The sequence below is a fragment of the Brachyhypopomus gauderio genome, chromosome 8, assembly GCF_052324685.1.
Source record: "Brachyhypopomus gauderio isolate BG-103 chromosome 8, BGAUD_0.2, whole genome shotgun sequence".
Lineage (NCBI taxonomy): Eukaryota > Metazoa > Chordata > Actinopteri > Gymnotiformes > Hypopomidae > Brachyhypopomus > Brachyhypopomus gauderio.
The window spans coordinates 885,653-911,728 of record NC_135218.1 but is presented as its reverse complement, the minus strand read 5'-3'; the positions used below and the strand labels follow the sequence as shown (position 1 = coordinate 911,728).

Sequence of the window (26,076 nt, the reverse complement as noted above, 5' to 3'; positions counted from 1 at the left end):
AGAGCCAGCAGTCTGGTAAAGTGACCACTGCCTCGACGTGCAGTTGGTATCGGTCCAGAAATGAACACTTCACACCGGGAAAACTCCAGAATGTCGAGCAGATGGTTAAAATCCTGTTTCAGTATCTCAGACTGTTGTTTGTAAACATCGCTAGAGCCGACATGTACAATCAGTCTTTCCGTAGCTGGATGGTCATGCAATATGTGTGGAATCATGGGTATCACTTCACAGACAGTAACACGAGGAAAGCAAAAGGCCTTAATACTGTTGCTCCATACATCTCTGATGACTGAGTCCCCGATTAGCAGCGTTTTGGGCTGTGGCGGTGTTCCTCGTCTTCTTTCACCGTTAATGCCTCGGCGGCTAACATGGTTACCACCCCGATGGCCAACATGGTTACCACCCCGATGGCCAGCATGGTTACCACCCCGATGGCCAACATGGTTACCACCCCGATGGCCAACATGGTTACCACCCCGATGGCCAACATGGTTAGCATCCCGATGGCTAACCCTCTTAGCATGCTTGTTAGCATGCTGCTGGCTAACACAGTTGGCAGCCTGGTGGTTGGTCCGCGAATGGCCAGAGTTATTTGCAAGCTTAGCAGCCAGACTGGAGTCGGATCTCTGATGCTGATTGGGGTGCGTTTGATGTCCTTGATGTCCTGGAGAGGGAGGCAGTATGTTGTGATGAGACTGCTCAGTTTCTGCTACTTCAGTTGAGGCAAGAGCTTCATATCTGTTATCGAGAAGAATGTTCTGTTCTGAAGATTGCTGCTTGCCGCCGCTGCTGTGCTGGTTTCTGCTACGTTCCTTCCCCCGAACAAGAGTCCAGCCCTTATCATTGTTGTTGTTAACAGGATTAGGAGTTGAGGCCAAGATGAGCTTAGGCTTTGCCCCCAGTACATCCCAGCGACAATGGAGAGAAACGTCTCTTTCTTTGCCAGTCACAGGGACGGTTTTGTCAGCGGTTTGTGTGGCAAGAATCGAGTCCAGATATTCTTCCTCCTCCCTTATAGAATGTAAGGTATGGATTCTTTCCTGAAGTTCTGCAACCCTCTGAGACAGTTTGATACACTCAGAGCAAATAGATGATGTGGAAGCATGAGGCATAATCGCAAAAGCACCGGGCACAAGGCTCAAATATCCAAGTTAAAAATCCAAAGTGCAAAAATAACACCCAATAAGTTCTGGCAGGTATTTCACAGCTGAGAACAATATCAGCTGCTGATAAAACAGTGCACAAAAACCACTCACAAGGATGAGGCGCAAAAAACAGTTCACTCGCAGTGTCGGACTGTCGGAATGTAAAAAATGCTAAATAATCCTTTATAGATGAATGTAAAAAAGCTTACCAAGTGAAGTAACGAGTAATGGATCCTTTTAACTTGTAAAAATAACTTGAACTTGTAGATAGAACTCAAATAAATGAAAGGACAAGCAGAGCTGACAGAAAAGCGTCTGTACAGGAGGAAAGCAGGAAGTACTAGACCAAGTAGAAGGGAGAAGTGTAGTAGTTCAGAGTAGTAGAATAACTATGGTTGAGGCTGTCTACTATAGTGATTACGGTACTGTGCGTGTTCACAGCAGTGTGTATGTGAGAGCGTCCGAAGTAAAGCAGTTAAGTTGGGATCTCTGTCTCTGATAATTTTCTCAAGAGCAAGTATCCTGTAGCGATACTACAATATCAAGGCTATAAATAGAGCAAACAATTAACCTTTCACATGTTATTCAAAACCATGGCAAACAAGCAGAGAAAATGAAACATTCTGTCAAGTCAACTGAGCCAAATGGTAGACAAAGTAGACAAAAGTATACTGTTTTCAAAAGCTCGAGGAAGTTCCTCAAATTCAGAAAAAGCTAAACGAAATGGGACGATATTGCCAAGAATATCAGTGCATGTAGTGGAAGTAAGAGATCAGGCATAGCATGTGGCATCATTTCTCTAGTCAAGCCATACTTAAGGGTGCAGAAAGGAGAGGGCTAAGACTGGTGGAGGTCAAATGTGCCCTTCCTATAGAGTAGGAGAAGACACTGGGGATACTGGGCCCCACAGCTACTGAAGGGATACCAGGGGGTATAATGAGTCTCTTTTACTTTAGAAGATATGGGCCATTTGACAAGCCATTGTGGTTTTATAATTTTTATTAGGATGTTTCTTTAAAGAATCTCATTCATTCAACTCTGAATATAAAATTACATTTTTGATTAATTGAATTAATGCTAAAGGAATCACTTTGCAGACTTTCTTAAAATATTTACAATAACTATCATATCAGATCATATTTTTCAACAAAGGATGAGAAATTTAAAACATTATGACAATCTTTTTCATAGCAATCATTTGTAAATATTGACTTCCCACCAACTTTGCCCTATTATTCCTTGACTGCGGTCTTCATCCATATGAAATTTCAAACCCCCCAAAATATTCAAGGACCTTCAAGAACGGCTTTTATGCCTGTTTTCAAAAACTTTCCAGGGCCTTGAACTTACTTTTTCAGATTCACAAACTTTCAAGGATTTCAAGGACCCGTGGGAACCCTGGCTTTCTCTGGTTTAAATGTCGCCTACAGCAACGAAGACAACAGATATCCAGGGAATTTTCAATTTCAGCAGTGATGGGTCAAAAACATTGTGAAAGACACTGTGTGCGCTGAGACCAATAAATTCTCAACTTGCACACAAACATGAAGCAGAACTACAAAAAGCTGTGATAATGGCACATGAGGCCTTGGAGCCAAGCAAAGATGAACACAAATGAATGCACATCTCAAAAGCCACACAAGAAAATGAAGTCATAAACAGGATGTTTTTTCATAAACTATCCAAAGTGTTCTCTTGGTGGCACGGTTAACAGCATGAGAACTGTCCCACCAAAGTTGGAGACTGAACAACACTGGAATAGCATATCTGAGAAGGAGGCATCACACATCAACAATGCTCAGTGTTTATCAAACCTAAGAGCAGACCACAGCAACGTCCCTCAACAGGATCCAGTTACCATCATGCTAGCAGACATTCAAGATAGAGTCTCAAGTATGAGGAGTTGGACAGCTCCAGGCCCTGACTTGATGAACACCTACTGGCCAAAGAAGCAACATGCACTCCATGAGTGGTTGGGAGTGCAAAATGAACCAGCTACTAACAAATGGAACCCACCATGACTGGTTAACCAAAGGCTGGAGAGTCCTGATCCTGAAGGATTCCCAAAAGTGGCATTTCCATTAAACTATTGATAACCTGCCAATGCATAACAGAAGCTCCAGTCAGGTATCACTGCAGCTACGACGAGTAGGCACATACTCAATACACGAGTGGCACCCAGAAAAATATTGGCAAGAACATCAGAGGAGCCAAAAAAAACTCATTCTAAAAAAAAAAAAAGTAATGATGCAAAAAAAGTAATAATGAACAAACGAACAGTTTTTGTGTATCCTGAGAACATATGGAGTTGTGTAAACAAATAACAAAATTGACTTTTAAATTAATTTTGATATGAATATGAAACACAATATTTATGTGAGCAAAATATACAATTTATTCAAAATGTTTTAAAACAGCAGTGAATATGCCCTATAATTATAAAATTAGTAAATGACATTTTTAACCATCTGTAAAGCATAAAAAGTTGCATAAAGAATAAACCACTCCCTTTTCTGTTCATATTACTGCAACATGTATTATTATTATCATTATTATCACCACAACCAACAACAATAATAATAAAATTATAAATCTTTGTTTTACATTAGTTGAGGCAGTATTACAAATTTAAGAGCATTTACTCCAAGGCATTAGTCATTGACTATTCATCGTCTTCCTGTGTCCATTCTTTTAACTAGCTTGAAAAATACAAGACTTCAAGAAACTATTAATTACGGGTAGTTAAATTAATATGTAAAATACATACAAACAAACATTTTAAACATACAAACAAAAAATTTGTTATTTCTAAGTGCTTTTTGGGGTACCAAAAGGCCTCAAAACAAAATAGAAAACATGTAAAACACAAAAATGTATAATAATATATTACAAATTATAATATAATAAACTAAGATAAAAATGATTACTAAAATTATAAAGTGTCTCACACTGAAAGCAACACTGTCTATTGCAATTTTACTGAGAACAAAATGACACACCAATTCACATCTTTTTGAATTTGCATGAATAGGATACAATGTTAAGGTATAGATGGAATGACTTCAACATTACCAAACTAATACTGACATATTAGTCAGTATTATATTAGAGACATATCTCTGAAGGTCTGCTATACTCTACATATTTATCACCTGGAAGACTCTTTATGACGCAGTGAGAAAGTAAGACATTTAAAAAAGGTACAGATTTTAGGTGCCCGATGTGCATATTTATAATCAACATATGGTGAGAATACATTTATTATCCATTGGCTGGATATGATGTAGGTTTACAAACAACTGTTAATTTGGCTTTATGGGAACTACATATACATAACCTAATTTCAAACAAAGACACATTTTATCTATGCATTACATTTCCTTCGTTTTGGACCTTAAAAATCATAAGACCATAATAAAGTGCTACTTTAACCCTATCATACAGAAAAAGCAGTATAGTTTCTTTAGGAACAGGAACTTCTAATGTTTGTTAACTTATTACTTGTACAAGATGGTCTTAAAACTCACAAACTATATTTGAGTTGTAGACTTTGGAAACTAAATACTATCATAGAAATGCTATGTAAAATCAGTTTTGTCAAAGGATTCTTTGTCAAATTGATTCGTGAATCTACCATGCCATTTGGTTTTCAACCATTGATATAGTAAATAATATTCCTGCTAGAAGAGATGTCTGTTAACAACAGATTTATACATAAATAAATATTCTACAAAACATAGTATAATTGGCTGTCATATTTATTATAAATTATCTTATAAGCAAAATTGAAATTAATAAATGTGGAACATGCACCAGTCCAAAACTTGAACATAAAAACCTAATTTGTATAGATCAACAGAGAAGCTGTCATCTCTTCCCTTTTTCAGTGTTTTACCAATTTCAGTTTACCTCATAATACTGTAGGATTTTTTACAGAAAAGAAATTCTCAAATGAGAAATTTGAGCATGTCATCCTTCTTTATTTCAATGTCCTCTTCATTCATTAAAAGAAGTCCAGACAATAACCAGGCACATTTTCTTCAAATTTTCTTCTTACCTCAGAGCCTCTACAAATGAAACCAAAACATCCTGGATGTTCAACTTCTAATACACCCTCACTGGTTAGACATGTAGTTCTGTTGATGTAAATAGCCTTAAGCATTGTATGTTATTATAACCGCACAAAGGAGCTGGTGGAAAGGTAAATTAAACCTCATATATGAACTTTGTCCCAGTGAGAACATTAACATTTAATAACATTTAAATAAATAATTAATAATTAAGTTCACACATTGAGGTAAAATTTCTGAAATCTGAATTTCAATGCCAAATAATATATAGCCATTCAATAAACATTTTTTCATAGATAAATGTTCCATTTCATATTTCTCAATATGTCCAATATCAGAGAGACACCAGTTCTGCATGTTGAACATTTCTCTACCTAAAAAACATATATATACAATGCAGAGGTGAACATTCCAGGTTTAGAAAGTACAATTTTACAAGTACAAGTACAAATTTACTCAGGCTTCCTGGATTGTGTTGATTCCACTAATTTTACCTAGCAGGCACTAATGAGAAAATCCAGCAAGCTTGAGTAAAATCCTGGCAAGGAGTTTTACTTTCTGAACCTGGAATGTCCACCTCTCATTCAATGCTACATTGTGCTGCATTTGGATTAGCCATCTAACTCAAAACAGTGGCAGAGAACAAGAACACAGGCAGTTCTTGAAGTTGATGTGTACAAAGCAGTAAAATGGGCAAGCAAAAGTATCAAAGCAATTTAGGCAAGGGCCAAATTGAGAAGACTGGGTTAGAGCCCAAAATGGCTCCTGAGGGGTGATTCCACTGGTTAATACCTACCCAAATTGGTCAAAGCAAGGACAGGTACTGAACCCACAATAAGGTCATGGGTGTCAAATGCTCACTTTAGATTGGGAGTGAATCCTTATGATCTAATGCCACAAATGAGCTACTATAGCATGACGGATTGCAGCTGCTACTAGCTCGCCAACCCAATGGAGGATGGGTTCCCTTTTGAGTTTTGGTACCCCCAGGACGTCTTCCTAACACCACCTATAGTTTTTCTTGCCATTGTCGCCACCGGATTGCTCATTAGCAATCTGGACCCGGGTGTTTGTAAAGTTGCTTTGTGACAACATATGTAGAAATCACTATATTAATAAATGTGGCTTACATTTTGACTTACTGACTAACCAGAGCAAAGGCCAAGCAGTAGATAAAAAGCAAAACTGCAAGCTACATTGAATTGTCACCTGGTTATATTCTATTGAGACTGTGTCTTGCTCTTAGTTTTCTAAATAAAGCCCATAAAATCTGTTAAAACACAATGTCAAAGTAGATTATGGTAATATCAACACCAATCCTTGAAACAAGGGCTTAGTGAATATGAGGCCTGATAATTAATAAGACCATTACTGACCATAATCTGAGAATATTTTAATTTGAATCAGACTACAATACACTGAATGAATCCACTCCTTCAGGCTTTAGTTTAGTAAAAAGAGATGTTCAAAAGTCACAAAATACAAGTCTAAGTCTTGACTTGGCATGACATGAGTCTTTAGGCTGGATTCCAAGTTAAGGCACAAGTCTTCTAGCTAGAGTACAAGTCAAGCCTCAATAACTGGATAAGCTTAGGTACTATGATGGGGCCAGTTTCCAATCATTTATTTAGTGTTTGAACTGCGGGATGTGTCTGAGACTCCATTATCAATTTAAGCAAACTATTACATATAGCTACTATTGCTGCATTTATTGACAATTTACCAGAATTAATAAACTTTGTTTTACCTGTAAATCCAGAAGGAAATGATCATATAACTGAGCATGTTGAGAATTCATTTAGGCTAACTTTAGACAAGTTGCTCCACTGCTACCAAAATGAATTAGTGAGATGAGAAAAATGACTAGCGCTTTGGTACAATGGTTTTGAAAAAATAAATGGCAAAATACATTACAGGTATTTAAAGCTATATGAAAAGATCACCAAGTTGAATAGGAACATGCACTCATGTCAGCAAAATCACTGTACTTATCACCTCTAACAGAACCACGATTCATATTTAATACTGTACCAAAACTAACTAGGACTCAAAATGAAATTGGATTCCTTAACCTGCATGAATATAGAAGAAGATTTTGTATGAAGCTTAAATGACAAGATTGACAATATAAAAAAAAAAATTGTATTGTTCTTGATTTGGGTGCAGAGCCTGGGGTCCCAGGTCATACTTTTCTGGTAATCTTGATGTGTTGACAGTGTTGTCCAGCCATTTTATGCTTTCATTTGGGTTCATGTCAATGATCTGGGATCTGCAATGTCTTTAGCCCTCCCTTTATAGTTATGCTGCTTCGTATGCAGATACCTGCCAAATCTGCATGATGACTTTTGGCATATTTACTGAATATGGACTTGTCATGTGCTATTCTTTACAGTTCTAACAGCATCTTTCGGTTTTATTTGCATGTTAGAGTGGAGATGATGCCAGTACTAGACCTGCTCATCTCTAACAAAGCATATAAGATGACAGAAAATGTGCTGGTGCTGCCAGAAGACAAAATGTCTAGAAGACAGAAAATGTCCTGGTGCTGCCATATCCATCCACTCATCCCATGTATTCTACTAGATGCAGAAACAGCTTACCCACCATAAACCCAGAGTGGCTAACTCCCACATCTAGACTGAAGAGGCTACTTGCAGTAAACATAATTTAGTGGACTGTTCATTAGCTGGGCTTTGCCAAGGAGTCTGATGAATCACCCCCTGGCCCAATATGCACACTGTTTACCTGAGGTAGAGGTGGCACCAGGACATTTTATGAGAAGATCATAAACCAATGAAGGTATTCATGTAGAACTTACTGTGGCATGTTCCACCTACCTAACACTGCAGACCAAGTACATCCTTTCATGACCACAATAGCTCTAATGTTGTGGCATCTTTTAATAGGTTAATGCAACTGGCTACACTACACACTGTTTAGGAGTTGTGATGAACATACTGAAAATTTGGTGTTGGTCTCCAAATTCCATTGAATCTCAATCCAGTCACTCTGAGATGTGCTGGAAAAACAAATCCGATTCATGGAGGCCCCAACCTGCAATTTACAACACTTGGATCTGTGTAAGGTCTGTATAAAGGATATTCAGGTCTTGTTGTGGTGTGTAGAGTCCATGACAAGTCAGAGCTGTTATGGTGACCCAAGAAAGACCTACACAATATTAGGTGGGTGATCTTAATGTTATTGCTTATCAGTATGTGTGTGTGTCCATCCATATATATATATATTGTGTGTGTGTGTGTGTGTGTGTGTGTATATATGTGTATATAGTAGAATGCGAAAGTTTGGGCACCCTTGTTAATTTTCCTGATTTACCTTTATAGATCATTGAATGTTTGGATAAAAAATTCAGTTAAATATATCATATAGGGGACAAACACAGTGTTGCATTTCCAACATCCGGACCAGTTGAGTACCCCTGATCTAGGGAGTTTTTCCTTGCCACTGTCGCCTTTGGCTTGCTCATTAGGGATTTGGACTCATAGTATTGTTAACATTGTAAATCCTGTAAAGCGCTTTGTGACAACATGTGTTGTGAAAAGCGCTATACAAATATATTTGATTTGATATTTGAGAAGTGAAGTTAACTTTATATGATTTACAGAAAGTGTGCAATAATTGTCTTAACAAAAATAGGCAGGTGCATAAGTTTGGGCAATGTTGTCATTTTATTGATTTCAAAACCTTTAAAACTAATTATTGGAACTCAAATTTGGTTTGGTAAGTTCAGTGACCCTTGACCTCCATACACAGGTGACTCCAATTATGAGAAAGGGTAGTTAAGGGTGGCAATTGTATGTTTTTCTCCTCTTTGCATCTTCTGTGAAGAGTCGCAGCATGGGAGATTCAAAACAACTTTCAAATGACCTGAAAACAAAGATTGTTCACAGTCATGGTTTAGGGGAAGGATACAGAAAGCTATGTCAGAGATTTCAGCTTTCAGTCTCCAGTGTGAGAAACATTGTGAGAAAATGGAAGAAGACAGGTACAGTTCAAGTCAAGGCTTAAAGTGGCAGACCAAGCAAAATCTTGAATAAACAGAAGCGAAGGATGTTGAGAACAGTCAGAGTAAACCCACAGACCAGCACCAAAGACCTACAACATCATCTTGCTGCTGATGGAGTCACTGTGCATCGTTCAACTATCCGGCACACTTTACACAAGGAGATGCTGTGTGGAAGAGTGATGCAGAGGAAGCATTTTCTCCACCCACATCACAAACAGAGCTGCTTGAGGTGCTAAAGCACATTTGGACGAGCCAGCTTCATTTTGGAGGAAGGTGCTGTGGATTGATGAAACTAAAATAAAGTTATTTGGCCATATCAAGGGCCGTTATGCATGAAGGAAAAAGAACACATCACTCCAAGAAAAAACACCTGCTACCTACAGTAAAATTTGGTGGTAATTCCATAATTCTGTGGGGCTGTGTGGCCAGTACAGGGACTGGGAATTTTGTTAAAGTTGAGGGACGCATGGATTCCAGTCAATATCAGCAGATTCTGGAGACCAATGTCCAGGAATCAGTGACGAAGCTGAAGCTGCACCAGGGCTGGATCTTCTAACAGGACAACAACCCTAAACACTGCTCAACATCTACTAAGACATTCATGCAGAGGAACAAGTATAACATTCTGGAATGGCCATCTCAGTCCCCAGACCTGAATATTATTGAAAATCTGTGGTGTCGCTTAAAGAAAGCTGTCCATGCTCGGAAACCATCAAACCTGAATGAACTAGAGATGTTTTGTAAAGAAGAATGGTCTAAAATACCTTCACCTACAATCCAGACACTCATTAGTGTAAGCTATAGGAAGCATTTAGAGGCTGTTATTTTTGCGAAAGGAGGATCTTTAAAATATAAAGTTAAGGGTTTTTTTTTTTGGGTGCCCAAACTTATGCACCCGTTTTTATTTAGACAATTATTGCACACTTTCTGTAAATCATATAAACTTCACAAATATCACTGTGTTTGTCCCCTATATGATATATTTAACTGAATTTTTTTATCCAAACATTCAATGATTTATAAAGGTAACTCAGGAAATTTAACAAGGGTGCCCAAACTTCCGCATCCCACTGTATATGTGTGTGTGACAATCGACATCTAAACAATTACAAAAATATAAGCAAATAAATTATTCACCCGTATCTATTCAATCTGTGTTGGAAGGTGAGGGGTTAAGTGGAAGCCTGTGAGCCTGTGTCTCCCCCTATTAGGACTGTGATGCCCGCTGTTCGTTTACAGAAAGCCAGGCCGTTATAATTCAGTGCAATACCAGTTTCAAATGACAGTAAAATTGACCAATCATATCTTCCCTCTTAGTGGGCGGGCTTAACTGTATGATAATTTCTGCCCGCTGTGGCGACGCTAGCTGTCATTAGCGTACCACCACTAGCTAGTTTCGATTCAGTCCTTTGATGTCCTCATGCGCATTGTTTACATATTCCACTTCCGAGGAACACGGAGCTGTGAACCTTATTTTGTTGGAATCATATTTAGCTTAAGAAGTTATCTAGTACAGATATTATTGTTTATTGCGGTTTTAAATCTGTATTGTCATCTCAATTTATTATTATTTTTTATTGCAGTTAATTAGGAGAGGAAACAATTTTTTTTCGGGGGAGTGGGCCCAGATATAATGGTCACGGTTCGCTACTGATATATATATATATATATATATATATATATAACATATATATAAAACTTTTATATATATATAAAATTTATGTATTTTTTATTGCTTAGAATTATATACAAATGTGCATCACAGTGTAGCACATTTGTATGTAATTTTAAGGATATTATATATCAGGGGTGGCCAACCCGTCATAGACCAAGAGCCACTTTTCTTACTGTGTTACGGCAAAGAGCCACATCGTACATGGGCGAGTGTAATCTGTTGAGCGGCGGGGGGGGGGGGGGGGGGGGGGGGGGGGTGTGGCGAGTGTAAATTATTAGCTGTGAAGACAGTCAAATGCGTGTTTTCCACTACGCCAGTTTTAAAAGTATTAGCGGCTCGCTAGGCTTGTAAACTAACCGCGCACCACGAAAATGTAGCAGTGTGTCGCCCCGTTTGTGCAGGTGAGCCCGCGGACCGGCTGGGGAGCCGCATGAAACCAGGCAAAGAGCCGCATGCGGCTCGCGAGCCGCGGGTTGGCCACCCCTGTTATATATATATATATATATATATATATATATATATGAATGGCAGCATGCTTGTGGATAAACTTTGCTACAGAAAGTGCAGTACAGTTTTTAATAAATCAAATATTTTGTGTGGTCTTATATTCTTATTTTTTAGTAGTCTGTGCCATTTACATAATTTTAAGACCTACATGTCTTATCAGCTGGGGGTTGGTTCAGCTCTTAATTCATTTCAGCTGTTCTACAGTGTCCATTCAGTACACTACTCCATGATGATATGGCCCACCTATGAGATGCAGCAACATCCATGACTGTTGGTCTCTTCCTCCTCCACTGGTTGCTTGAGTTTGAGGAGAGGGGGGTCTCCACTAGCAAGAGTGAAATAAACTGTGTTGCCATTGGAGGAAACAACTGGCATGCTGTCCTGAGTCTTTTTTGCTGCAATGGATCCATTGCTAATGTGACCATTAAAAATGGGATGATTAAGCAGCTTGGCTGCAGCTCGCTGCTTCTTGAGTTCAGAGAGTGTCTGTGCACGATCCCTTGGCCAAGAGTCCTTAGAGGTAGTCAAACTGGACTCAGAGGTCAAGGAGTTACCATTAGAAGTGGGTGAAGCTGTAAAGTAGGTTGTGGCTGAGACAGTGTCAGTCTGTTGTGCCCCATCTTTTAAGATATTAGATGCCTTGTGCCAGTTCACAGTCTTCACCTACAAAAACAAAAGATGGTAAATGAGAAGATATAACAGCAGAGAAAGGCCAACATAATAAAAGATAATACATTTCAGAATGAATAGGAATAGTGAACGAGAATAGTGAGCAATGCATATAGCAGCAACAATATATAACAATAATAATGCTTTGGCTAAATAACCAAATGGTCATGGTCTGGTGGATAGGGAACCGGTCTTGTGACTAAAGGGTCATGAGTTTGATTCCCAGGCCTGACGTCATGATTGAGGTGCCCTTGAGCAAGGCACCTAACCCCAACTGTGCGCCGGTCTAGGGCTGCCCACTACTCTGGGCCACCACAGCTCCCTAGATTAATCACTAGGGATTACTAGGGGTGTGTGTGTGTGTGTGTGTGTGTGTGTGTGTGTGTGTGTGTGTGTGGTATCACTGCACAGATGGGTAAATGCGGAGGACAAATTTCAATTGGGTTGAAAATCACAATTGACAAATATGGCACATTTACATTTAGACTGATTCAGATGCAACAGAAAAGCAACAAGAGTTTTTGTGGAAGAAAACTGCAAGCATCACTGTCTGAAACGTTAGATTTTTTGGAGTTGGGTTAAGGGTCAAGAAACTAATCAATCTCCTAGCACTAAGAAAAACAGATACATTCATTATTATATAAAACTATGAACACTTAGTTTTCCTGATGATGTGGGCATAATTATAAAAGTGCTCTCTGATACATTTTTGGACTTAATTGTTGAACAAGTTCATTCAAGGTGTTGCATGCTGGACACTTGTAGATATTAAAGTCTGATTTTTTTTGTTGGAAATTAACCAAAATGCTGTGGTTAATTTCAGATTTGTTTTTAGTCAGCAGAAGTGAAATGATTTCTAACAAATGTTCATTTAATTTTCATTACGTTTGCTCAACTGTAAAAAGACCTTTACCGAAAGTCTCACCATTTGACAGCATCATGCCTGGTCCTGCCCCCAGTTGTCAGCCATGTTTATGATAAACCTCTGACAAAGCAGGCTATTGTTTATAGCAAGGAACTTTATAAAGTTGGTCAAGTATATTATATAACCTGAACAGGTCCATTTGAAAAATAAGCTCCCTTACATTCTTACCAACTATATTTTGGATACTTTATTAATTTTTTATGCAACAAACTTAAGTGCAGTGACAGGATGATAGCACATGCACCCCAGTTTACCATAAAACCCATGAACTCCTGGATGAACTCCTTTATCTAAGGGGGCACATTAATTACCAAATGCTAAACTAAACAATAGAGGTATATTCAACCAAGGATTTTCATAGTTGAATCTGAATCGTCAGATATTCCCTTTAGTCGACTAATTTACCGTCAGTGCGCAGTGCGTATATCGAACTCTCAGATAAGCACTGTGCAAATTGTCAAAAATATTTTAAATAAAATATGCCTGCCTGAAAATATAAAAAAATTGCCACACAACAGCAAAAAAAAGGTTCAAGTAATGGGGTTTAAAAAGCAAACAATAACAAAAAATGTTTATAGGTCTACTCGCCGAGACACACCGCAACGAGATGACACGACCGAAACGACAAACGGCAAAAATGACCGAAACGCCTTACGCGTTTTAAATGGTATGCCATATTGGTTGTTGTCATGCGAAATGAAATACGTTGATGACATAACTTGCACTTTACTTTGTTTGATGCGTGTTCAGCTCCGCTCATTTGGATTGTGCAACTGCAGGGTGTGATTTATTAATGTGTAGTAAGGAAGATGCCTATTGTTAATGCGCACACATCATTTAAAAATATTTATTAACAGAAATTTGACAAAATGCTTTATATAACGAAAACAAAGACATTACATGTAACAACTAATGCTTAGCAACATCCTTGGGCACCCCCATGCAGTTAGAATGGTACATTCGACTATGACGTTCATAGTCGACTAGGGGGTATATTCGACTATAGTTGCATCAGCGACTATTGCAGGTCACCCCTACTAAATAAGTACATTTTCAACCTAGACTTAAAGATTGAGACTGTGTCAGTCCTGGACGCATTCTGGAAGGTTATTCCATAGTTGGGGGTTTGGCTAATATTTAAAGTGTCATCTGTGCCCAACGATAGCATATATAATGTAAATAATAGTGGTCACAGGATGAAGTTTTGCAGACTCCTTATATCACTTTTGTGCATTTGGAGGAAATATTATTATTATTATTATTAATAATAATAATAATAATAATCTTTATTTGTATAGCATCTTTCATACATACATGCAACTCAAAGTGGGTTACAGTATAAATAAAAAGAAACATTAAAAGGAGATAAGACAAAAAGAAAATGTTAAAAGAAATTAAAGATAAAAATATTAAAATAACATAAAAAGTAAAAAAGTAAATATAAAAAGGAAACAAACACAAAATAATGAAATAAGGTGACACATTATAAAATAATAGACAACATAATGTAATAAAGTAAATAAGATTGAGTTTCTTAACTAAAAGCAGATCTAAACAGGAATGTTTTGAGACTGTTCTTGAAACTATGCAGGGAAGAAATGCCTCTGAGCTCTTCAGGAAGAGAATTCCAAAAGCACCCTCTCCAATCTTTAATCAGCTTTGAGGAATCACCAGTAGATTACTGTTTGAAGACCTGAGAGACCTGACTGGAACATATCTAACCATAATTTCACTGAGGTAAAGAGGGGCAAGACCATGAAGACATTTAAAAACCATGACTAGAACCTTAAAATCTATTTTAAAGCTGACAGGTAACCAGTGCAGTGAGTGGAGTGCAGGTGTAATATGATCTCTCTTTCTCCTGCGGGTCAGAACCCTTGCAGCCGCATTCTGAACTCTCTGTAGGTGCAAAATAGAGCTCTTTGGAAGAGCAGATAGAACAGCATTACAATAATCTAGCCTTGATGTGATAAAAGCATGGACAAGTTTTTCACTCTCAGCAGGAGAGAGCATATCTTGGACCTTAGCGATGTTTCGAAGGTGAAAGTAAGCTGTCTTGCATGTAGTCATGATGTGTGATTTGAAGCTGAGCTCATTATCAAAGGTGACGCCCAGGTTCTTAACACATTGTCTGGCATTCAGATTCATTTGATTTAAATAAGTCTGGACATCATTCCTTTGTGAATCACTGCCAAGAACAAGAACCTATGTCTTCTGTTTATTTAACTGCAGAAAATTGTCAGACATCCATGTCTGTATATCATCTATGCAGTCAAACAGTGAGCAAATTGATTTTAGGGTTTAAGGTTCTAATGAAATATAAAGTTGAGAGTCATCTGCATACTGATGATAACTAATACCATGTTTATTAATGATATGTGGTAACGGAAGCATATATAGGTTGAATAGTAACAGCCCAAGAATTGATCCTTGGGGGACGCCACAAGTTATTTTTTGACATGTGGAGGAAGAGGTACCTAATGTTACATAGTAATCACGCCCAGTTAGGTATGATCTAAACCAGTCTAAGACTAAGCTACTAAGGCCTACCCAGCTCTGTAGTCGATCAAGAAGTATTTCATGATCAACGGTGTCAAAAGTGGTGCTTAAATTTAGCAGAAAAAGGACTCAAGTCATTTACTACCTTAACTAGGGCTGTTTCAGTGCTGTGGAGAGCTCTGAAACCAGATTGAAAAGTGTCATTTATTTGATTTACTTGAGTTTTCTGGTAATCTGAAATGTTGATGCTGTCATCCAGCCATGTCATGCATTCAATCTAGTTGTGATAATGACTTGGGTTGAAAGCAATGGCTCAGTGAGCCCTCATGTCTTGCCAGTGGTCAGCTCAGCACTTTTTGTTTGTGTTTTTATTCTGTGTTCCACGTCTGTTATGTTTTTGTGTCACAGGTGGGGTGTGACTATCATATTTGTTTGTCAGTCATTACAGTTGCATCTTCTATCATTTGTAAGTGAACTTATGTTCATTTTCATTTCATCACTTTTCAACTGGAGATTTGTTTGTTTCCTTTCTTTTCTATTCTATGGCCGTGACTCCAAAAAAAAGATTCCCCCCCCCCCAAAAAAATATCAAAACATCTCAAAGAAACAACTCAGAAAGCAAAGAGCCAAACAACTCACCATGTTGCTGTTTTCCTGATCAGACTCCTTCTCTCTCTCCTCTTCTTCTCGTCCACCTCGCCATACAATAGCTTCTGTTTCATACTCTTTCCGGTACAAGTTGTGTCTGTCTGACAGACTAGCCCTCCTCACCACCTTCCTATACATGTGTGCACATACACACACATGCATGCACATAGAATAAAAATCACACATGTACACAGAAAGTGTTTAAAAACCTTTGGATTTAACTGGATCTCATCAAGTTCTAATAATAAATGTCAATTTAACAAAGAACTTAGGCTTTTTACTGAAAACATTTTTCTATATGAATCAAAACCAAAACTGTAGATTTCTTGAAAAGAGGGTTCAATTGCCCAAGTGCAATATGACTCAATCCATAGACACTGCTGTCTTCATCAAAATGTCTGCGCACTGCAAATCAAATCTATGATCATGGTTTTGCTAGATCCTTGCAAAAAATGGGTCCTAATATGCATTATTAGCAACATTTAACTCTTTTGTGTGTGTGATCACATAGCTTAAATGTTAAACATAAACTAAAAATAACTAGGGGACACTAGTTAGGGATACTAGTGGCTCTGAGCTGTGCATCATTTAAAAAAAACAAATGAAATTTCTCAACATTCTCAAATTCCTTACTGCAATGTTTTTTCAAATCATTTTTTACCATTCATAAAAACGCATGACTAAAAATATGGAAAGGAAAGATGTGGCTGTGTCATACAGGCTTTATCCATAAGTTGACAAAGTTCTTTGTCATCCAAAGTTATTGCTTTGGGATTAATGATGAGCAATGGTCAATGTAATAATTAAGCAGCATCACATGAGAGGCAGTGCTTTTATACCATCAACATGGCAATGAATCGTTTGTAGGCATGAGACTTCAAACCGAATAGCATTATTTCATTGCTGCCACAACTGGCAATGCAAAGAAATATGTCATTGTTGCAATGCCCATTAGTATTAAAAATGTTGTGCCACTGGGAACAAAATCATTAATTCTTCTTTTTAAGGATCTTCCAGTAATATCTTTATCTGACACATTTTTGTGTGATGCATGATTCTACTTGCATCTGCTTTTACTGTTTCTCTGTTTTTTTCCTCTCACTTCTGTCCCATATGTACGAGTGAAGTAATTCCTTTGATACATAAAAGACATGGGAATTATGTGGTTTTGTTTTTGCGTCATCAGTTCATGCTAGCTAGGTAACATAAGCTTGCAAAATGAGCAATTCTCTAGGAAATATTTATGCAGGAAATATTAATGCATAATCTAGTTTAAAAAAAAACTTTACAAGAGGATCACAATATCTTCCTTGCTTTTCCCCCTCACCATATCTCTTCCTTTCTTTAATAATGTTGGTAATGTGATTTTGGCCAAGATGCAACACAAAGAGCAATTACAGTGCACCTAAGCAGGGGTGTACTAGATATCAATCAAAATGTACCCGCGGCTGCCTGCACTACTTGTGCGACGACAAAGCGAGGTCTTGTGCTTCAGCTGTGATTTCATGATAATGTCATGTTTGTGCTTCAAGTCCAGAAGATGATTCCTGAAGTCTTCATCTTCACAAAGGTCTATTGATACATTTAACATACACAAATGTAAGCATTTCTCTCTTTAGTGCCTTTTAATATGAATATCAAATATCTATATGAATTCATATATTTCATATTAATATTTATCTATATGAGCAAATGTGTGAGGAAAATGACAAAAGTAGATCAGTAGATCAGTAAACTGCAGGACAGGAGAAACAGGAGAAACACTCCTCTTCATACCTATAGGTGTTTCATCCATGTAGGTTTTGGCATTTAGATTGGATCCATGAGACACCAACAGCTCTGCTACGTGCATCTACAGACAAGGAAAAAAATGCACAAAGAAAGAGTGAGTGTGTGGGTTGGGACACTTTAAGAACATTTTAACTTTTAAAGAATGTTTTATTATTATGGGTAAGAGAATAGTTTGGGTAAGAGAATAATTTGAATGGTGGTTTGAGTTGTTGAGTACTTGTCCCCAGCAAGCTGCGGCGTGTAACGGCTGCCACCCGTCAGAGTCTCTTAAGTCCATCAGCGCTCCTCCCTCCAGTAGCAGCTCCAATGCCTCCATGTAACCATTAGCTGCTGCAATATGCAGCTTAAAAAATTAAAATAAAAAAACAAAAAAAAATTGTTAACAAAAAATAACTTACTGGACTTTCATATTCAACATCTGACAACTGGAAAGAGAAAAATACATTGATAATAAAAATCTGCAACATCTAAATACATTTCATAAAACATTTTCATTTATAACAACTGCAATCCATTTTGTAATTTGACCATCAAATTAACTAAAATGTAAAATATCTAGCTAGTGTTTTCTTTTATAGTATTAATATTCTAAACCCTAATTTTAAGTAAAACTACCTCCAAATGCATATTTTTTTGGTTTAATAGAAAGTGAGTGAAACTACAATGACTACAACTTCTTCCTCTGGGCACACTGCTCATTAGCACTGTGATCTCTCTGCCTTTTCGTCAGCATCACATCTGGCATAGTAAAGCTGCTGCTTCAACATCACTCAGTGGAATGCCAGAACTCCATAGAAATCCAATAGAAATTCTCATATTAGACCTATATATTGCAAATAATCACAACAATCTAACCAAAATTAGTGTATTTTCAGCTGAATCTAAACATGTATTGTGGCACAATATGCAGGTTAACTCAGCCCATGGAGGAGCCGTTGCCGCGCACTGCGGCCCCGGCCTGTAGTCATGCTGCTGTTTAACGGTGTCTATTACCTCCCCCGTTCCAGTCAGACTAACCTGCTAAGCGCGCGGACTGATCCTGTAAACACATGAACGAGTTGGACCGGGCCGCGGACTGGGCCAGCTGATGCGGGCTGACGGTATGCAGCGGACAAAAAACAACTTGTCCCAGAAAATCCGGGCCAGACTATAAAAACATACAGCAGCTGCGTCACTTATTAATACAAGGAGTCACCAACTGGAAAAGCCTTGTCCATACTAATGACACATTAATGATATCTCCCTGTTTGTATCCCAAGAGTGACAAGTCAAGAGAGAGACGCCAGTTGCACACTGACACTGCTGAGGGTCTAACTCCTCATGTGATCCATCCGCCACACGGTTCACACTACTGAAACGTGAAAAAATAAGTCCGTATTGCCGTAAAGATGGGGCAGTCTAAGCCAGGGTCTAAACAAACTACGAAAATGTAAAGGTGGCGCTGAAAAGCTGAGAGAGAAAAAAAGAAAAGCTGTAGAGGTTACTCACTGAATGAACAATGTAGGTTTCAGTAGTTTTCCAGTTGTTTTTCCCCTGTATATTTTGTCAGGGTCAAGTTGTTAATTTTGTTAGTTATTTTGTTATGCCACTATGTGGCTTTGTAATCATATCATTGCTGGAAGTAATATTGTCCATATGACAATAAAAGCTGTCATATACACTACGTGCCATGTATAGATTCATATGCAGTATATATATATATATATATATATATATATATATATATATATATATATATATATATATATATATATATATATATTAGGGCTGGGTATTGAATCAAATCCCAAGAATCGATCCGATTCTGAAGATTAAGAATCGATTTATTTCGATTTAATCCGATTTAATCGATTCGATCCAATTTGGGGTTTAGTGTTATTAAAAATGTATTTGAGCTGTTTCCTGACTGTGTACAGAAGCAACATGTTAAAACTAGTATTATATCGATATTAATCAGCAAATAGTTACTGGTAGTTGGTAGTTACTGATGGCTGGAAGACTGGTGAAAAGGGTAATCATAAATCTACCTTCAAGAAAGGTAATCCAGGACAATAAACAGAGGACATATTTGAGGTGTCTATATCTGCAACAGTGGACTCCTACTGGGACACTAACCAGTGCATTATTATTATGATTGAAATAATTAAGAATTCACCCAAAAGCTGTTGCTACCAAATGCATTTTTATTTTAAAAGTGCTCACACTTAATAAACTGAAAGTATAAAATGTAAACGTGTATTTTTCTTTAGAGTGAGAATATAAGAACAGAACTGTCACGTTACGGTCCCCGACCCCTCCCTTTGGGCCTGTGTTTACGTCATCTGCGTCTAATCGTCTGTGGATCTCCGTGGGTGCGGGTGTGTCTCGTGATAATCCGTCTCACCTGTGGCTCGTCTCGTCATCACGTGGGGTTTGTGTGGTTTGTCTATTTAATGTGCGTTCGCGCAGCGTCCTGTGCTCGTCGTTGTTTGAGTCATACATGTTCTATGTAAACGTGTTTTATGTGCGCTGTCTGTGGTAAATGTAATAAACGTAACGTTTTGGAAAGTGCAAAGGATTCGGTCTCGTCCATTGCCTTGCGCCCGTTACAAGAACATTTAAAACTTTAAACTGTAAAAACACTGGGTAAACTGTCAGTGACACGGACTAACTGTAAATAGTCACTGTCACTGGATAAATTGTCCTTCTGTTTTTAGATTTCCAATTTGACTATCGTCGTTACCGGCACTGTCCGACGCCATGTTGTTTTACAGTTAGTTAGACCGAGCGCGCCGGCGTGAATTCAGTGACGAGGCGGGGGTAAAAGTTCACTAAAAAAAATCGATCTTTGGATATACGAATCGATTATCAGATCATTATATGCGAATCGATTCTGAATCGGAAAATTGATTTTTTCAACACAGGCCTATACACACACACACACACACACACACACACACACACATATATATATATATATATATATATATATATATATATATATATATATATATATATATATATATATATATATATAAAATGTAGTGGGCCTGTCACGGTACAGCGCCCCTCTACTGGTCGCCCCCGTCTACAGCGGCAGCTTGTCCTGTGGGTGTGGTGTTGTGTTCGTCCCTCAGGTGGGCGGAGCCCGCGATCATGGTCGTTTGTTCATCTATATATGTCTTGTCTTTGTACCAGTTGACCGCTGGTTATTATATCCTTAATTCGGATCAGTTCACGGGTTTTGGTTTGTGCACTTTACATATTAAACCATCCTTTTTCCCTGAGACTCGCCGTGATCGCTTCCATTTATTTTTATTCACCCTGCCCGTCACAGGGCCAGTCTGTCAGGAACTCCTGGGCCACTTTTTCTCCCCAGTCCGCCCCTGTCCCTGACCTCAGGGTCAAAGTCAAAAGTCAAATGTATTTATATAGCTCTTTTTACAATACATGTTGTCACAAAGCAGCTTTACAATCGTAAGAAAGAACGATTGAGCCCTATTAGGGTTAGAGCCCTATTAATTTATTTTATATTTTAATTCTATTATTTTATATAATCTTGGAATGTTTCATTAGAATGACATTTTCCACTTAAAATCAGCTCAATAACTAAACATTATTAGTGCATACACCTCAGTGATCCACAGAAAAATTGTTTGATCCTGCACTGACTGTAGCTGGCCCATGGACAACAGTGGGAATTTTACATTTCTGATACTACGTAAATCTGAGCTAGATGACAGATATGTGTGGCCAGTCAGAACAAATCTGAAGTACAAAAAAGAAAGGACAAAAGGAAAAGACAGGAAGATCATAGACAGGGCTCTCAAGTCTCACGCAATGAGCGTGTGACACACGCATTTGACCGTCTTCACACGCTCACACGCCACACTTCCGATTTCACACGGCGAGAAAAAAAAATCTAGTTTATTTACCTCCGATCCATATCTATGTCGCCCTCCACTGGCGATCGATCGCAATCAGTGATGTCAGTAACTCTAATCTTACCACTTTTTTCGGTAACGAGTAATATAACGCGCTATTTCCAGTCCAGTAATCAGATTAAAGTTTCTTATCCAAATAACTGTGCGTTACTATTTATATTTTCCCTAGTAAAATATATATTTTTGCTTTCTTCTTGGCTCAGTTCTACTTTTGCGTCTGACCGTAGCGCTCGACTCCGCACGCTGCGCGCGACCCTGTGAGAGCGCGAGCGCGTTTTTACACGTCATTCTGTGCAGTGTCCTCCCGTAACGATATGTGGTAGTGTAAAGAAACACCCCTCAAAAACAGGGGAAGGAACATTTACCTGACCAATTTTAATGTTGCTTTGTGTTCCACGTTTGAAAAGTGCTGGAATTTTGACTAACGTCGCCTATTTTAAAATGCTTGAAATTGTAATGGTATTTCGTTTCACAAGCTGTCTGACTGAACTGGGGTGGGTTTCCCGAAACGTTCGTAGCGCTAAGTACTTCTTAACCTCGTACGTTTCATACGAGGTTACGAAGTACTTGGCGCTACGAACGTTTCGGGAAACCCACCCCAGTTCGCTTGTATTACGTTTACAAATAAATTTACAAATAATACCGCGCAGCTACACAAACGTAATGTCAGGAGATACTGTAGCGACTACTACTCCTCACAGCGAGTCTTGCCCTTGAAGTGACACTGGGGGGCGGCGACTGCGAGCACCAGGGTTGCGTTATCAATAAAGTTTCCCTCCTCGGGATTTTTGGATTAAGCAGTTTCTGCCTCGGTTACCGAACCTGCTTCAATACATTGTTACTGTTAAAAATGCACTTCCAATAAAGTGAGTATTGGAAAAATTTATTTTGCTGCTGAATGTAACTACTAAAGTAACTTGTAATCTAACGTAGTTACTTTTAAAATCAAGTAATATGTAACGTAACTAAGTTACTTTTAAAAGGAGTAATCAGTAATCAGATTACTTTCTCAAGGTAACAGCCATCACTGATCGCAATATACAAACCCCCACCCCGCTCAACAACTTACGTTCGCCACTCCCCCGTCAACAACTCTCACACTGACATGAATCCAAAACTTGAGAGCCCTGATCATAGAGGTGAAAGATTATATGAAAAGGTTTTTAAAAGAGAGAAGGGACAGCTGGGTTTGACTCTGGTGAGCCCAGACATGAGGGTAAGTAAACCTCAAATGCTAACGTTGTAGCACCATATAGTTTAAGACCCAATACGTTTGCTGTGAAGAGACCTAACTCTTAATCCCTGACTGAAACACAAGAGCAGCACAGGTGCAAAAATACAGCAGAGACAGGGAGAATTGAGAATTTCCCTGCCATGTCACAGTAAATTTGTGGTTTTTGCTACAGTTTCATTACAATATTTTGTCTCGTTCAATAAGACTAACTAATTTCTTCTAATGACTTTATGCCCCATGGCATGTATGTCAACTGGCCTGCTTCTATGAAATAACATTTTACTATGTGTGACCTACAAGAATGCTTCAAGTACCAGCAGATAATTTGAAATTGTTTCATCACTTATGTACATATATGTTCTGTGGAATATTATTCTTAGACACCAAAATGAAATAACATAGCAGTCTTTTTTAGTGATGAATTAGGAATATTTTTTTTTCTTTTTTGCATCTAGACCTGTTGACTGCTCAGACAGTTCAAACCCTTTGAGGTATACCCATCAGCAAATAACCTAGAACTTCTCATGTGAAGATACACGAAGAAGAAAGTTTTCATGAATTGCTTTAGTTCAGGTATCAAACCTTTGAAGAATAAAACACATAATTCATATTGTGTCTATTCCAGGGATGTCTGAAATCTTTTCTGAGCAGTATTGCTATTTTTCTTTTGTATGTTTGAATTCATAAGTCATTTTTATTTTGTCTTTATTACCTTACTTATAGAGTTAACTCAATTCCATTTAAAAACACACATTCCAAGCACAGCATTACAACATTAGCATGTGTATAATTAGTATTTTCTTGTAATTACATCGCATATACCACATTAAGCATCAATAAAATCAAATGTACTACCTTGAATTATTTAGCATTAGTTGGTATGTTCCCAATGTTGAATTAAATCATCATGGTGGAGTTGATAGCATTTCAAACTTTGACAATTAAGGTATTCTTTGCAAATAAATGACTACAAGTGGGCCTATTAAGCTTGTTTTCACTTCACCAATCAAATTGACCGATTAACCCATAGCACCTATAAGTAATCTACAGGGGTTGGACAATGAAACACCTGTCATTTTAGTGTGGGAGGTTTCATGGCTAAAATGGACCAGCCTGGTGGTCAATCTTCATTAATTGCACATTGCACCAGTAAGAGTAGAGTGTGAAGTTTCAATTAGCAGGGTAAGAGCACATTTTTGCTCAAAATATTGCAATTCACACAACAATATGGGTGAAATATCAGAGTTCAAAAGAGGACACATTTTTGGTGAATGTCTTGCTGGTGCATCTGTGACCAAGATAGCAGGTCTTTCTGATGTATCAAGAGTCACAGTATCCAGGGTAATGTCAGAATATCACCAAGAAGGACAAACCACATTCAACAAGATTAACTGTGGACGCAAGAGGAAGCTGTCTGAAAGGGATTTTTGGGTGCTAACCCATATTTTATCCAAAAAACATAAAACCACGGCTGCCCAAATCACAGCAGAATAAAATGTGCACCTCAACTCTCGTTTCCACCAAAACTGTCCGTCAGGAGCTCCACAGGGTCAACATCAATGGTGCAAGGAGCGCAAATCTTGGGCTGTGGACAATGTGGATCATGTATTGTTCTCTGGTGAATCCACCTTTCTTGTTCTCCCCACATCCGGGAGAGTTACGGTGTGGAGAAGCCCCAAAGAAGCGAACCACCCAGATTGTTGACCAGAGTGAAGCATGGGGGTGGATCAGTGATGGTTTGGGCTGCCATATTTGTGTGGCAATGATGCTTTCGTTTTTGATTTATTTAATTTTTATTCTTTTTTGTATGTTATTACATCGGAAATGTTTTGAAATTAACTCCCCAAAGCTTAGTGAAAAATGTGCCGCTTGAGATTAGCTGGTTGTGGGAGGAAAGGCTTATGTATATATAGACATGTTTATTTTTTTGGGGGGTTCCCCTTAATCGGTTGCACGTAGGGCGCTAATTGATGTAACACCATTCTTATCCATCGAGTGTTTTCCCGGGTTTTCGTCACTCGGACGGCGAACCTTGTATGGGTAGGCACGACGATTTCTCTCTCTTCAGAGTTGTTCTTTGGGGACTTTAGTATTAAAACCGCAGTAAAACCTTGGTTGCCAAAAACACTAACGAACCATTGTTAACTTTGTTAGTGGGGTTTTCTTTGAGTTTACTGCATACGCGGTACTCTGTGCACAATTTTTGATCCTCATGTTTCTTTTCCTTTTCGTTAGGAGAGGAAGAGAGAACAACTAAGTCTGTGTGTGTCAATTGCACCTTATGTCTTGTACAGGTATGTTTTTATCTGCTGTTCATCATTAAATGTAAAATGTAAGATTAACTATATGCATCGATATTGCCGATCTGTAATGTCACTGTGCTGTTTAGCGTCGTGCTTTGTTAGCTTATCTACGCTCCCGCCTATTTTTTCTGCTGTTTATCTTGTGGTCATTCATTGTTCCGTATATCTGTATTGTCTTATTTTTTTATCCATCGAGTGTTTTCCCGGGTTTTCGTCACTCGGACGGCGAACAAGTATGGGAGAGGAAGAGAGAACAACTAAGTCTGTGTGTGTCAATTGCGCCTTATGTCTTGTACAGGCACAAATAAACGGTGAGGCAATTGAGATCTCCAACTCGATGTGGCCTTCTTCCGTAATTGAGTTCCAAGCTCGTTGACATCTGCTACATTTGCGCGTCACTGCCAAGGACTACCGAACCATTCTGGAGGACCATGTGCATCCAATGGTTCAAACATTGTATCCTGAAGGCGGTGTCGTGTATCAGGATGACAATACACACAGCAGTCCCAAGATCTAAATATTATTGAGCCACTTTGGGGTGTTTTGGAGGAGTCAGGAAACGTTTTCGTCCACCAGCATTATGTAGTGACCTGGCCACTATCCTGCAAGAAGAATGGCTTAAAATCCATGACCACTGTGCAGGACTTGTATATCATTTCCAAG

The 26,076-nt window shown here is 38.4% G+C and overlaps 1 protein-coding gene across 1 annotated transcript in view; it reads right to left on the bottom strand.

The window, feature by feature from the left end:
* Positions 1-10,943: 10,943 nt before the first annotated feature.
* ppp1r16b (protein phosphatase 1, regulatory subunit 16B) overlaps positions 10,944-26,076 on the bottom strand; it is a 143,078-nt gene continuing 127,945 nt past the window's right edge. The window contains exons 7-11 of the mRNA XM_077013718.1: positions 18,171-18,296; positions 17,939-18,014; positions 17,605-17,734; positions 16,154-16,292; positions 10,944-12,084 (exon numbers count right to left, since the gene is read on the bottom strand). Of these exons, the coding sequence (XP_076869833.1) occupies positions 11,665-12,084; positions 16,154-16,292; positions 17,605-17,734; positions 17,939-18,014; positions 18,171-18,296 (891 nt within the window). The 3' untranslated portion in view covers positions 10,944-11,664. The remainder of the gene's footprint in view (positions 12,085-16,153; positions 16,293-17,604; positions 17,735-17,938; positions 18,015-18,170; positions 18,297-26,076) is intronic.